The following is a 13,794-nucleotide window of genomic DNA, read 5'->3' on the forward strand; positions in this document are numbered from 1 at the left end:
CGGTATGCGGCTTGAAATACTCGATTTGAGATCGAGCGGTTTTTAGCCGAAGCAATCTAAACGAGGATCGAAGGTCTCGTTGTTGGTATCGAAGCGATGAAAAGTTAGGCGAGAACGGACGTCAAACGAAGAAGTTATGAATTTATAACGAAGTTTTTCTGTCCCGGCCTACTAAAAATAAATAATAAAAATAAAGCTAAAATTAGCCGACGGAGTCTAAACGAAAGTTGTAGAGCGTAGTCTCACCTACGCGTGGATATAAAGAACGTCGAAAACGGAGTTCGTATGAAGAAGATATGAATTTTCGAAATTTATTAAATAATTAATAATTAAATTTAATTATTAAACCCGGTATTATCCGAAGGGGAGTCACCGGGCATATCCGAAGTACGCCCAGCGTACTGCTGTACGCCCCGCGTACAGCGAAGCATGAAGACCTTCGCACTCGAGTTCTTCGGATGACGAACTCCATGACGATTTCGGACGAGTACGCCCTGCGTACTCCGAGGCTCCAGCCTCCTATAAATAGGATGCGAGGGCAGCCGACTCCTTTGCTATTTTTCTCTCTTCTCTCTCCAGTTTTGCATCGATTTGCGTGCCAGAAATACCCCGAAGCCCCAGTATTATTCTCGAGCCCCGAAGCAAGTCCTGAGATCCCGAGAAGTGCGGTTCCCGAGCCGAAGCTCTGCCCGCGAGAAGTTCGATTTTTGTACTGAGGATTACTACTTCTGCAAGTCGTAGTGCTGTCCGATCATCTTCTGATCAAGTGAGTGTATACTACCTTTCATAAACACGATAATAATACAAGTATGGTTTGAGTGTATTAAGTATATTGTTGTTTATGTGTATAATTTTGTTGTTATAAGTGTGAATGTATATTCATTCTCTTCTATCTCATAAATCTGATTTACTTTCTATGAAATACGTGTTATGTGGGTGTGCCTCATCTGTTATGTGGAATATGTATTGAATGGAAATGATATACAGGTTTTAAACTATGTATGAAAATATATATTTTTATCTATTAATATGTTGGGTAGAACATGGGTAGATAGTTGGTGTGTAATAAACAGATGAGAGGCCTCGATGATGTTGTTGTTGTTGATCTAGTTATTCAACGGAGTATGGATAACGACCACGGACTCTTTCTAGACAGTCCTGTGGAACGCTAGCAGGTTCATAACCTGTAGGTGTTGTGAACGATATGTTCACCGGTGTACTCTATCCCCCTCATGGTTGCCTTTAGGATATCTATTGTTGAGGAAACCCCTTAGCAGTAATGTCCGTCCCGATGAAAATCCTAGATTAGGTCCTTTGAGATAGATGTTATTTTAGGGACGTAAAGTGAGGATAACGGGAATGGGTAATCGGGATAGTGATTGGTTGGTGAAATTAAATATAATTTATTTATTGTGGGTTGAAAACCCTATATGCTCACCAGGCTCCCAAGCCTGACCCACTCAGTTTTATTTGTATTACAGGAAGTGGCGCAAGGGCGTAAGATGGTTGAATCATCAAGTTGTTTTGTTTACAAGTCTGTATATGTATATATTGGTTGAATGACTTGTAATGTTATCGTTTATGCTTTATGGTCTGTATCGGAACATGACATCCCGAGTTTTGATTATATAATGAAAATGCATCTCTTGATGAAATGCTTTGATAAATATTATTTTATCATGTTTTGTTTTGGGAACAAATTCCGCAACACTATTAAATCAAAAGGATTTACTCTGAAATTATTTTAAAAAGCATAAATGAAAATCGGTCTTTTCTGGCCGTGATTTTGGGGATGTCACAATTCTAGTTGTCGATATGTTGGTCTGGTAGATCTGTAGGACTACCTATGATTCTGTCTGCATGATTATCTGTATATGTTATCTATTTGGTATAAGTCGACATATTGTGTTGGGTTAAGGTTGTACTGCTTTGTGCTGTAGCCAACAAACCATGAAACATTCTAGATATGAACTGAGGGTCAGGTAGGGCATGTCAGAATCATACTGAAGGCTCAAGAGCATTCCATGTATGAGATGAGGATCAGTTAGTATGTCAGACTCGTACTAAGGGCTGAACATTGGTACTCCAGTCTGATGACTGATTAGGTTAGGGAGCAGGCCATACATAAGCTATGGGCCTCAAGGGCAAGCCAGACTTATGTTGTGGGCTCAAGAGCAGGCCATATATGAGCTGTGGGTCTGATAGGCAAGCCAGACTCATACTGTGGGCTCATGAGTAATCTAGTCTTTCAGCTGTGGACCAAGTACATGTTATTTTTATGTGTTATCTGTTTGTGTTGGTACTTTAGGGGAACTCACTAAGTTGTGCTTACAATTTTAGTTTCAGGTACTTCAGAGGACATTGGCAAGGTGAAAGCGTGACCGTACACATCCTGATTTTATGTTGTTGATATTGGGAGACTCTGATTTTAAATAATGTTTTTGAAACAATGGTTTTGTAAACACTTTTATTAGTCGATGATTTGTTTTGAAAAGTTTAAAATTTGTTGAAATTTTTGGGGATGTTACAAACATCTTTTATGTAGTATGTTTATTTCCTATCCATGTGCTTGGGATTGAGTCAATGTGCTGATGTTGACACTTGTTTCTCTACTTGTTATTGTGGCTTGCATTGGTACAGGTAGCTTGATATTGATGGTATCGTGAGGTTGGGACTTTTTGGGTAGTTTTATTTACGTATTTAGAAATGATACCAGTTTAAGACTTGTTGTGATGTTTCATTTATACTTGGTTTTGGTACTTTTTTGGTATGGGTTTGCAACTTTGAACTTTTGATGGATTATTTTTTAAAGTAATACCGATGATGTTTTTAATACAATAATTAAGACTTTTGTTGCCTAAATTTGTTAAATAATGTTTTTAAAAATAAAAAAAATGTGAAAAATCATGGTGTTATAGGAGAAAAAAGATGATGAAGAATCTTTTGACAACTTTTAAATTCCTTCAAATTTTACTAGTATAGAGGAAACAAATATGACTGGTGACAACAATTGGATTGTATCATAATTAGTGAGCAAAATGGTTTTATACAAGAGTTGGAAAAAGATTCTTTCAATGATAAAGAACTTATTAGAGCTATCAAGCTCTACAACATTAGGAAACATAAACAATTTAAGGTCATTGAGATACGTCAACTCTATGGACCATACGATGCAAGGTACATTTACAACCTGGTTGCAAATGGCAAGTTTGTGTAATAAAAAAAACCAAGTGGATATTTTGAAATTACAAAGTACATCACTCCACGTATTTCTTTACACAATAATATTTCTCAAGACCATCCAAACCTAGATGGAAGCTTGATAGCTCAGGAAATCAAGCACCTTATTAAAGAGCAACCTTCAATTAGTATTCATGCTTTGACATCCGAAATAGTTGATAAATTAGGCTATATTCCTACATACAAAAGGTTTGGACTGGAAAACAAAAGGCAATTGAACAAGTGTTTGACAATTGGAAAGAATCTTATTCTGATTTACCCAAAATTCTATATGCATTTCAGAAGTTCAATCTGCCAATCTGGTGACTATAGTCGAGTGGTGTGTTTCGAGATCAACCAATCCAGAACCCATGGAGATTATACGTGTTTTTTTTTGGGCTTTTACTCCTTCTATCAAGGGGTTTGATCATCGACAGATGATTAGCAATGATGACATGCATTAAGTACAAGGGAACAATGATGATTGCAATGGGACTTGATTGTAATAATCAGATTTTTCCACTAGTATCCTTAAAGGTGCTCGTTTTTAACCAATCACAACTTGTGTCCAGCTTACTTTCTATCTATGCAGTTATCGCGGTCAAAATTTCAATAGCGGTCACATGCCGCTATTTGAGATCGCGGTTATCGCGGTGGTATAACGGTGATATAGCGGTTTTTTAATATTACGTATAATTTATAATTTTATATTATATTTATATAGAATTTATATATTTGAGTATTAATACTATAAGTCTATATAGAATTAATATCATCAAACCTAAAAAGTCATATAAAAACTTAACATAATATTCTATTATATTAATATGGAAACTAGGTAGTGTAAAAGTGTCAAATCGAGTTTAATTGGATTGCACGGATTCAATATCGTATTATTAGGCCGTGGTTGATTTAAGGAATTAAGTCTCAAGTTGTGGCATCATAAGCGTGGGTCGATTTACAAAAAGCATTAATGAAGTGTGACCATGGCAACTCAAGTTGGCGTGAGTACAAAAAGAGATGAGTAAAAGAGTTGTCGATAGACGTAGTTGCTTTGAATGCTTTTAATTATGTTATTTGTTTGGGCTTTTTAAAATGAAAGTGTAGTGAAATCATTAAGACTAGTTTTTCTTTGAAAAAAGTAACCAAATGGCAAAAAATGTGAACAAAAATGGAATAGCGCCCGTAGCGCCGCTATAGCGGTTATTGAAATAGCGGTAAATAGCGCCGCTAATAGCGGTACCCGCGAAATGAAAACGCTAAACTGGAAATAGCGGTTCTTGACCTCCGCAAAACGCTATAGCGCGCAATTGATAGCTTAGCTTTCTATAAACTGGTGCATTACTTTGAGGAGAGACGTCCTTTAGTAAATGGTTCACGAGCTAATGGAGATGCATATACCCCTCATTTTTTTTTGTAAAACAAGTAGCTTTGATGTCAAAAGCAAGTACACATTCATTGAGATATTTTAATTGAGAGAAATTTATATTTGAGTTGATAACACAAAGTGGAAGAAATGTGTAAGTAGTTAATTTGGAGCAAAAAACTTGCACATGTGGTAAGTGGGAAGTGTTTAAATATCATTGTTCTCATGTCTTGAGTGCATGTGCCAAACTTTCTTTGAATTGTTGACAACATGTTGATAAATGTTACTAAATCGTAAAGTATTGTGATACTTGGGCGTCTGAATTTTCCCCATTTCCTCATGAAGCGTATTGGCCACAATCATTTTTTAAAGAATTGCTTCCAAATTTAGAGTTCTTATGGAATAAAAAAAAGGTCGTTTGTGTTCAACGAGACTATGAAATGGAATGAACATTAAAGAAAGAAGAAAAACGAACATTTCTGGAATTTGTAAGCAAGTGGCCACAATAAAAAAAACGTCCATTTAAACCAAGGTAACCGAAGAAATATTCAATATATTTTGTTTTGTGTTCATTGGTATGATTTTATACCTTATTTATTTATGTATATTTGTTTATTATTATTATTATTATTATTTTACAAATAGTATTTATTGAATCAAATTATTCCGAATGCTCCTTATTTTCTTTTGTAATCCGTAGGAAATGATTGTTGTTTTTGTACTTAAATATTGAACCTATATATTATTATTATTTATTTAAGATGTTGTATGTCCCTTTAAATTCAAAAAATTGTTTGTTGATTTTGTAAGAATCTTTAATTGGTTTAGATTCAAAAAATAATTAATTACAACCGTCATTATAAAACAAAAATATAAAAATTAAGGAAATTATAAGAAAAATCTCAATATTTTTGAAAAAGATTCACTTTATTAATAAAAAGTCATAATATTTTGAACACCAGATTATTTCATTTTAACTGAACTTAACATTTTTTTTCTTTTAACAGGAAATGACATATTATCATGTAAAATCAAATAATATGACTTTGCTGTTAAATTTTTTTTAGGATTAATGAAAATTTTTCAAAAAATATTAAGATTTTTCTGACAATTTCTTTAAAAATTAATAGCCAAAACTCAAAGAAATTATATTAAAAAAATAAAAGTATAATGAATTTGAAAGAAAAAAGAGAGTTAATTTACATGCCTGTGAAGAAAAGAATTGAAAACGAGTAGACTTTTTTTTTCTTTTATTATTTTATTATTTATTATTTTTTTAATTTATTAAATTGTTTGATAAATAAGTTTAAAATTAAAAAATATACATAGATAAGTTTTTCAGAAACTCGGTTAAAAACTCCTTTATATCTCCGGGAAAGTCTATGAAGTAAAACGGAAAAACCTAATCTGCTGATCGAAAATGGCGGAAGGAGAGGCATGGGTCTGAGTTCTGAGTGAGTTGGAGCACGTATCCAAGTTACAGTTCAAGAAACCCCATTTATTGAGCTCTCTCGGATTAGCTTTCTTTGTGTTCTGTACGAAACAGATTCCGTGAAAATGGCGGAAGGAGACAGCGACTGGGAAATACATCTAAGAACATTATCTTCGAACGCCAGAGACTCCAGTTTCTCCAATGATCCCGCTTCATATCCTTCCCTTCTTCGTTCTGTAACTCCCTTTTCAATCTTTCTACATTTTTCTGTGAATCTTTTCTAAAGTTATTGTTTTCTTCATCACCCTAATCAATTAAACTGCTTTCCAATTCGATAATATACTTATTGTAGGTAAGGAAGCTGACCCAGTTGTGTAAAAGTGAAAATTCCGAGAATCTGATAGCTAGGGTTTATCCCCAACTCAATAAGATCTTTCAACGTTCTGTTTCTTCTATTTCTCACTCTCGATCCCCTTCTGGACTACTGCTATTGGTAAATCATCTTTCAATTTCTCTTCCCCCCCCCCCCCCCCCCCCCCCCCCCCCCCCCCTTTTTCCTTCCACTTCTAATCAAACTCACTAACACCTTTCAATTTTCAGGCTATTCTTCAATTTTTCATCGATTACGGTGAATTTGTTCTACATGACGCCGATCCTAGCCTCCGTACTTTCTTCCGTTCATGCTTAAGCCGGTAAGATACACCACCATTTCGAATCCGAAAGCAAGCTCTAAATAATTCAATAATTAAGTTGAAATCGCCATTGACTGCAGTGAGTTTGCAGACCCTGAAGTTGCAGAAGCAACTCTAGACTTTCTAATCATAAACAAGAAGAAAATCTTACTTGCATTTCCTACTTTACTCCCTCAGGTACATTATAATCTCAAAAACTAATTATTCTTCCAACTAGATTATTCATTCTTCTGCAATTACATAGAATGTATTTCACATTTTCTTTTTCTATCTCTACTTTCAGTTTTATCCATTGCTGCTTAAAATGATCGCATGGAATGGAGAGAAGTAAAGTCCTTTTCTTTTTCTCTTCTGTAGTTTAATTCATCTGATAATTCTATAAAACTCGCCTTAATTTCTTCACACAGATTAGAAAAACCATTCTTGAGAGTTTTTCCTGGATTGATATCTCCAGGGTCTTTTCTTCCTTTATTTATCTCACTTGTTGATCTACCAGGTAAACATCCATTTTTTATTAAAGTTTGATCATCGATTATGAACAATTGACATTTTTTTTTTATCATTTTAAATTTTAAATTAGTATTGATTGTGGCACTGGAAAAAGTTGAAAAAAGTTCTGGACCATTAATTGGTAGCAGTATAGCTTCAATCCAAAAGAGTGCAGCTCCAGAGGTAAATATAAAAAATATGTGTTTATTTGATTAAATATAAAAAATGTAATAAACTTTTTACAATTTATATACAGATGTTATTAGCTCTCATGGATGAAGCATATACTGGTTCAACCATAGGAGATGGAGGGGCAGATTCGGAATCTGAGGACAATAATTCAATCACTTCAGATCCACTGTTTCTTGAGCTTCTTAAAGATGAAAATGATGGCCTTGCTGTATGGTAACATTACATTACATTCTTTTTTATTTTTATTTTTTATTAATCGATGATGTAATAAATGTCATTTAAATAAATATTTTTTTAATAAATGATATTTCAGCAACGGCATTGGACTTCTCCTGGAATGGAATCAGCATTACAGGCATCAATTTCTATTCCATCTGATAGACTAAAACAAGCATTAAAAATGGCACCTCGGCTTCTTGATGTGTATTTTTCAATAGCATTGCATGATGTCAATCAGTGTATGTATGATGTATCATTATATATTTGTATGCCATTTTTTATATATAAGAAAAGTTATAAAATGTTTGATATAAAGTTATAAATACTTGTTTTGTTATGCAGCTTTGAAATGTGCTTTAATCCCTATGCTTCTTGATAGAAATTCTAAGCTGTTTCCTGAAAAGATCTTTTCTTATGAGGTACATAAATTATTCTGTTTGGTTTTATAATGTTTTTGTAATTTCTTTCGTGGGTTATATTTTATTTTTTTATTTTTTTTGTTATATAATATTATATAGGTGCGAAAGAGGCTTTTGAATTTCATATTAGCTGCATTTCATCAATCCCCTGAATTCGTTGCAATCCTCAAGGTATTATTCTGCAAAATATTTTTATAATTTGGTGTTTAGTATTTTTTTTTTATTGAATATATTTTTTTTGTGTTAAAAATATTTTTCAACCATTTGTACTTGTGCAGAAGCCCATAGTAGATAGGCTTGGAGAAGCTTATGATAGTCCTGAAAAGGTCAGTGTTTTAATAAAAACTCCCCATGATGATCTTGTATAAAAATACCCAAAATACCCTTCTATAGTACATATGTTTACTCTTTAAATTGCAAGTATGAAATCCAAAATACCATTCTATAATATGTACGATTATAAGTGAAATACCCAAAAATACCCTTCTGTACCATGTATTATCAATGTATGTAAGTCAGATACCCAAAATGCCCTTATATAATATGTATATTTACCATTTAGATTATAAGTCAAATACCCAAAACACCATTCTATAACATGTATGTTTTTCATTTACATTATAAGTTTAATACCCAAAATACCCTTCTATAGTACGTACGTATGCTTACCCTTTAAATTATAAGTAAGAAACCCAAAATACCATTCTATAATGTGTAAGATCAATAAGTGAAATACCCAAAATGCCCTTCTGTACCATGTATTATCAATGTATATTTACCTTTTAAATTATAAGTCAGATACCCAAAATACCCTTCTATAGTATGTATGTTTTCCATTTACATTATAAGTTAAATACCCAAAATACCCTTCTACAACAGACTGAGTTGGCATTACAACTATGTTGGGCCATTGGGGAGCATGGAGGGGGCGGTGCATCTCACAAAGACGCAGCCCGTGAGCTTTTTGAGAGCCTAGAATTACTTCTTTATGAAAATCTTTCATCAAGGTATGCCACAAATACTCTTCATCATCAACATAGTAAACAATTTTCAAATACCCAAAATACCCTTTCTCAAATATATATACTCTTTAAGCCGCCTTGGTGTAGGAGATTCGGTTCTTGGATCAAGTAGCTCAACTGTCAGAAGATCATCACAATCACGGCTTCTTTGTTTCGTTGTGACCGCAATAGCAAAGATTGCAACACACCATCGCGAAGTACTCCCGAGGGCGCGTGTGTCATTAGGCAAGGTTAGTTTACTCTTTTTTTAAGGGGCAAGGGTAGTTTGGTCATTTTACAAAGCGGTTCCGATAATTGGTTTGAACGTTATAGGTGGCTCATTCGCGTATATCGGATGCGAGAGTGTGGAAGCGAGCGCGTGATTATTTAGGGTTAATGAATGAGCCTGCGATCTGTCTGTCTGTGTTGGGGCCCACAAGACCATCAAGTGGGTCCATACAGAAGCCGGGAATGATCAATTGGAGTGAAGGGAGAACAAAGATGATTGCCAATATACCGTTTTATGTTCTTGGAGGACAAGAAGGTAATTTTGGTTTTTTTTTTATAGGGTTAAATGTGAGAAATAGCATTGTACTTTTGTTAAAGGGAGGAATGTTGTAGTTTTTATGAGTTTCTTGATTGATCAAATGTAGGGCCCCCTCATCATGATTTCTCTTTGATGGACATTCTTCCTGCCAAATCAGCAACTTATCGACTTTAGAGAATTGCTTTCACAACTTTTACATTTTTCTTTTTTTTTTTTTGTGAAATTTGTGATTTTTTTTTCCTTTTATTTGTATTATTGTACCATATTCTTTGATTTCATGGCACTATTTTTGAATCTATTTATGATGTATCCCATGGTTTTATCTTTATCTCTTCACTACAATAAATTAGTTGCGTTTGCATATTTTTCAGTTATTTTGTTGCTGGATTTATTTATATATGATTCATGATGTTTTTCATACAACAAATACTGTTCTCATATCTAAATAAACAAAAGCTTTCAATTTTATAGATATCTTAATAGATTACCAACAATCTAAAATCTTTGTTACTTGCTGAACTAAAAAATAATTTATATATAATTGGAATTGTAGTTATTAGTTTCGAATGAAAAAAAAATCATCTGGGTTTTGTCTAAAGATGAACATTTGATATCTAAATAAACAAAAGCTTTGACATCTTAATAGATTTTGTTACTTGATGAACTAACAATCGGTTTATCTAATTGGAATTGTGGTTATTAGTTACGAACGAAAATAAATCATCTGGGTTTTGTATAAAGTGGAATATTTTGCTAAATAGATTAAATAAAGAGGAAAAAACCATTAAAATTAATAATTCGAAAATGCGCATCCGGGGAATCGAACCCCGGTCAGTACCGTGGGAGGGTACTATGATACCACTACACTAGATGCGCTTGTTTGTTTAAATTCATTACGTTTTTATTATGAATAATATTTCCGATAATAATACATAACAAACCATACTATTCTCTTGCATCAAATATTTTTCTGCTTATCCATTTCTTAGCATCATAACATTGTTTTGGAAAGATCTTCTTCCTCCTAATGCTTTCATATCAATAAGATCAATGTTGTTCATCAAAAAATCTTTATACCATTTTGCAGAAAGCTTTGATCTTCTTGTTAGTGTTTTACGATCAACATAATATAACCCAAATCTCACATCGTAACCTTGTAACCATTCATAGCTGTCCATTAATGACCACACAAAATATCCACGTACATCAGCTCCGTTTCTATCATTCAAAAGCCACATTTGTACATTCATAATTCATGATGGAAGATTCGGAATTTTGAAGTCAAATGGGCAATTTTCAAAATATACAAAGTCAAAGTATCGAAAGATTATTATAGAGGAAACCTTAATGATTTGGCTAAAAAAGCAAGGTATTTTGAGTGGAATTCAATTCGTTTCACATCATTCAAAATCTCATCAACTCGTTCCTTGCACACATCCGGTGAAGAATACCCTAAAAAAAATACAAATTTTGTGGACACGAGCAATTACACATTTATAAACTGTTCAATCCGAAAAACACATCCATTACCATTTTCAGTAATAAACATGGGTTTATTATTGTACCTAATCTTGATATGGTTAACAATTTCCTCCATGCCTCTAGGAACAACGAATAATTCTTCTAAACCCGTCCATTTGCAAAATAAAGATAAACATATTATTATCAATTAAAAAGAAACAACCTCATAATAAAAAGCATTATATCCTACACGTTCACCAATCAACACGCCATCACGCTCTCCCATAATATCCACAAAACCTTGGATTGCATGAGCCCCGGTTGAAGAGCAACTAGAATTTATACAATCTTTAGTATACATAGTTGAGTAATGGTTGATGCCAATAAAATCAATACTGTTCTTCAAAAGATTCTTTTCTTCGAGGGAGAAACTTGGTAATCGACTTCCAAGATATTTGTGCATTTCTTCGGGGTAGTCTCCATATATCAAATGATCAAGTACCCTATTTTATAGTAAGAAGTTAACCTAAGATCATATATATTTTTCTCATTGTTTTTCATTCGTTCATGACATTACCAACCAATATTGAAGGCAAATGCCCTCTCGGCAGCCTCACGATCAAGATCCGTATTTGTTAGTGGTTCGTACATTAAACAGCTCACAACAATTCCGATCGATCCACCATGTGTAGCTGCACATATAATTATGCATTAGTCCAATAAGTCCATAGGGTTCAATACTTTCATTGCATCGAAAAAAATTTGGACAAAATTCATGACAAATTTAAATTATTGCCCGATAACTATCATGATATAGCTTTGTTGCTTTGCCATTAGCCAACAACATGTTATGCATAACAATGAGAGGCTCCACATCAGAGTTTCCAGCCAGACAGTTGCCAAAGGGTTCTGAACAACGAGCCGGTGGAAAATCCCCGCTTTCATAAGCGGCGTTTGTGAATAAGTTTGGTTCATTGATTGTGATCCAGTACTTCACTCGGTCTCCAAAATATTTGTAACAAGTTTCTGCCAAAAGTACAAACTCTTCCCTAACAAAAGTACAAAGTATAAATATATATGCTAAAAAGCAGCAGAGAAAAACTGATGTGACAATGAAAATGAATGTTTTAGCAGTACTGCATCTCGGGGTTTAGCCAAGATCCATATTTCACTTCAAGTTCTTGAGGAAAATCAAAATGGTGCATCGTCACAAATGGCTCGATTCCTGTATCATGAAAGTAAAAATTAATGTGTATATCTACCAACTTTTTAGTAAAACGAACAAAACATTAGAATTTATCATACATGTATGTTGAGTTAATATGAACTCATTTGATCATGCATCATTTAACTTTTAAAACATAGCACCTTTGAGAATTAAATTGTCTATGATCTTGTTATAGAATGTGATTCCTGCAGGATTAACTTCACCCGACCTTCCTCTTGGTAGAATTCTAGCCCATGAAATCGAAAATCGGTATGCTTTTATACCAAGGGAATGCATCATATCAATATCTTCCTATGATATTAAAAAAAACAAATAATAAACAAAAAATAATCAAAATAAAGAATGTTTTCTGCATATAAAAGTTCCAAATTAGATAGATGAGCTGAAGTTTAACCAAGAAGAGATGATAATGATCGTCTGCAACATCTCCATTTTCTCCACATCCTACTAATCAATAACCATGGATTAATGACTAGAAAGTAGAAATTACTAAAGCCATTTTGATGTGAAATCTATGATATTAACCTACGGAATGACAAAATGCATCCCAGTTGCTTAAAGATTTGGCATCCTCAAGATAGGCTCCTTCAACCTACAAATATTCATCATGAGTTAAGTGATAAATAGCTATGAGCCTATGATCATGAGCAAGAAAGAGGGGATGATCGACTTGGTAGGATGAAGTAGCTGCTCCAAAGAGAAACCCATCTGGAAAATCTGATCTTTTGATATGGAGCTCTTCGTTTCCTTCCATTTTGAAGGGTCCATGACCATAAAAGAAAAATGGAGGCTGATTTTGATTTCATTTTCATACTGGAACACAGAGCAAAATCTCCCCCTTATCAATATCGTCAAAGATTATGCCATCTAATAGTAATACACTTATCCACAAACTCAGTTTTCATGCCAAAATCAATTGTTGACACAATTTTCATGCAAAAATAAGTTTTAACTTTTAAATTAGCTTAATGCATTATGAAACACATGTTTTAAATAAAGAAATTTCACCGGATGTGTTACAGTTTGTAAGCTTAACAAAAAATGACTAACTAAAGCATTGTTTTAATTTATGTATACATAAATTAACAAGTTTTGTATGCAACAAAATGATTTATTAATTGATGAACTAACAATCAATTGTCGAATTGACATTGCGTTAATTATTTTGATTTTAAGTTTCAAGTCAAAAAGGCCGGTGTAAATCAAAATCGTGTTAAATGGGTTTTGTATTAAGATGACATTTTATAATATGTTAAATAATAACTTTTAAAAAAAAAAAAGAACGAAGAAAATGCGCATCCGGGGAATCGAACCCCGGTCAGTACCGTGGAAGGGTACTATGATACCACTACACTAGATGCGCTTTGATGACGTTGTGCCCTTATGAAAATTAATAAATTAAATCTAACGAATTTTATTACCATTTTCGGAAGTTAAATAGTTTTTGTAACTTTTTAAATTCAATCAGCAAAGTGAGTAATTGTTTATTGTAAAAGTTTAACATTGATTTATTTTTTACCAAGTTTAAA

The 13,794-nt window shown here is 33.4% G+C and overlaps 1 protein-coding gene, 2 non-coding genes and 1 pseudogene across 3 annotated transcripts; 1 reads left to right on the forward strand and 3 right to left on the reverse strand.

Moving 5' to 3' along the window:
* Positions 1-5,949: 5,949 nt before the first annotated feature.
* On the forward strand, positions 5,950-9,946 carry LOC111912744 (uncharacterized). Its single transcript, XM_052767922.1, has 16 exons — positions 5,950-6,253; positions 6,370-6,510; positions 6,618-6,709; positions 6,790-6,886; positions 6,993-7,036; positions 7,117-7,205; positions 7,290-7,381; positions 7,455-7,598; positions 7,704-7,848; positions 7,952-8,028; positions 8,128-8,199; positions 8,307-8,354; positions 8,908-9,035; positions 9,124-9,280; positions 9,363-9,573; positions 9,683-9,946. Exons 1-16 carry the CDS (start codon positions 6,143-6,145, stop codon positions 9,748-9,750), a joined length of 1,716 nt encoding a protein of 571 aa, XP_052623882.1. The 5' UTR covers positions 5,950-6,142; the 3' UTR covers positions 9,751-9,946.
* Positions 9,947-10,381: 435 nt separating this feature from the next.
* TRNAG-CCC (transfer RNA glycine (anticodon CCC)) lies at positions 10,382-10,452 on the reverse strand. The gene has a single exon. It is a non-coding gene; the product is annotated as a tRNA-Gly (tRNA).
* On the reverse strand, positions 10,453-13,156 carry LOC111912707 (beta-glucosidase 18-like; annotated as a pseudogene).
* A 401-nt stretch (positions 13,157-13,557) lies between these two features.
* On the reverse strand, positions 13,558-13,628 carry TRNAG-UCC (transfer RNA glycine (anticodon UCC)). Its single transcript has one exon. It is a non-coding gene; the product is annotated as a tRNA-Gly (tRNA).
* Positions 13,629-13,794: the final 166 nt, after the last annotated feature.

This window comes from Lactuca sativa, chromosome 9, assembly GCF_002870075.4.
Source record: "Lactuca sativa cultivar Salinas chromosome 9, Lsat_Salinas_v11, whole genome shotgun sequence".
In the NCBI taxonomy this organism is placed as follows: domain Eukaryota; kingdom Viridiplantae; phylum Streptophyta; class Magnoliopsida; order Asterales; family Asteraceae; genus Lactuca; species Lactuca sativa.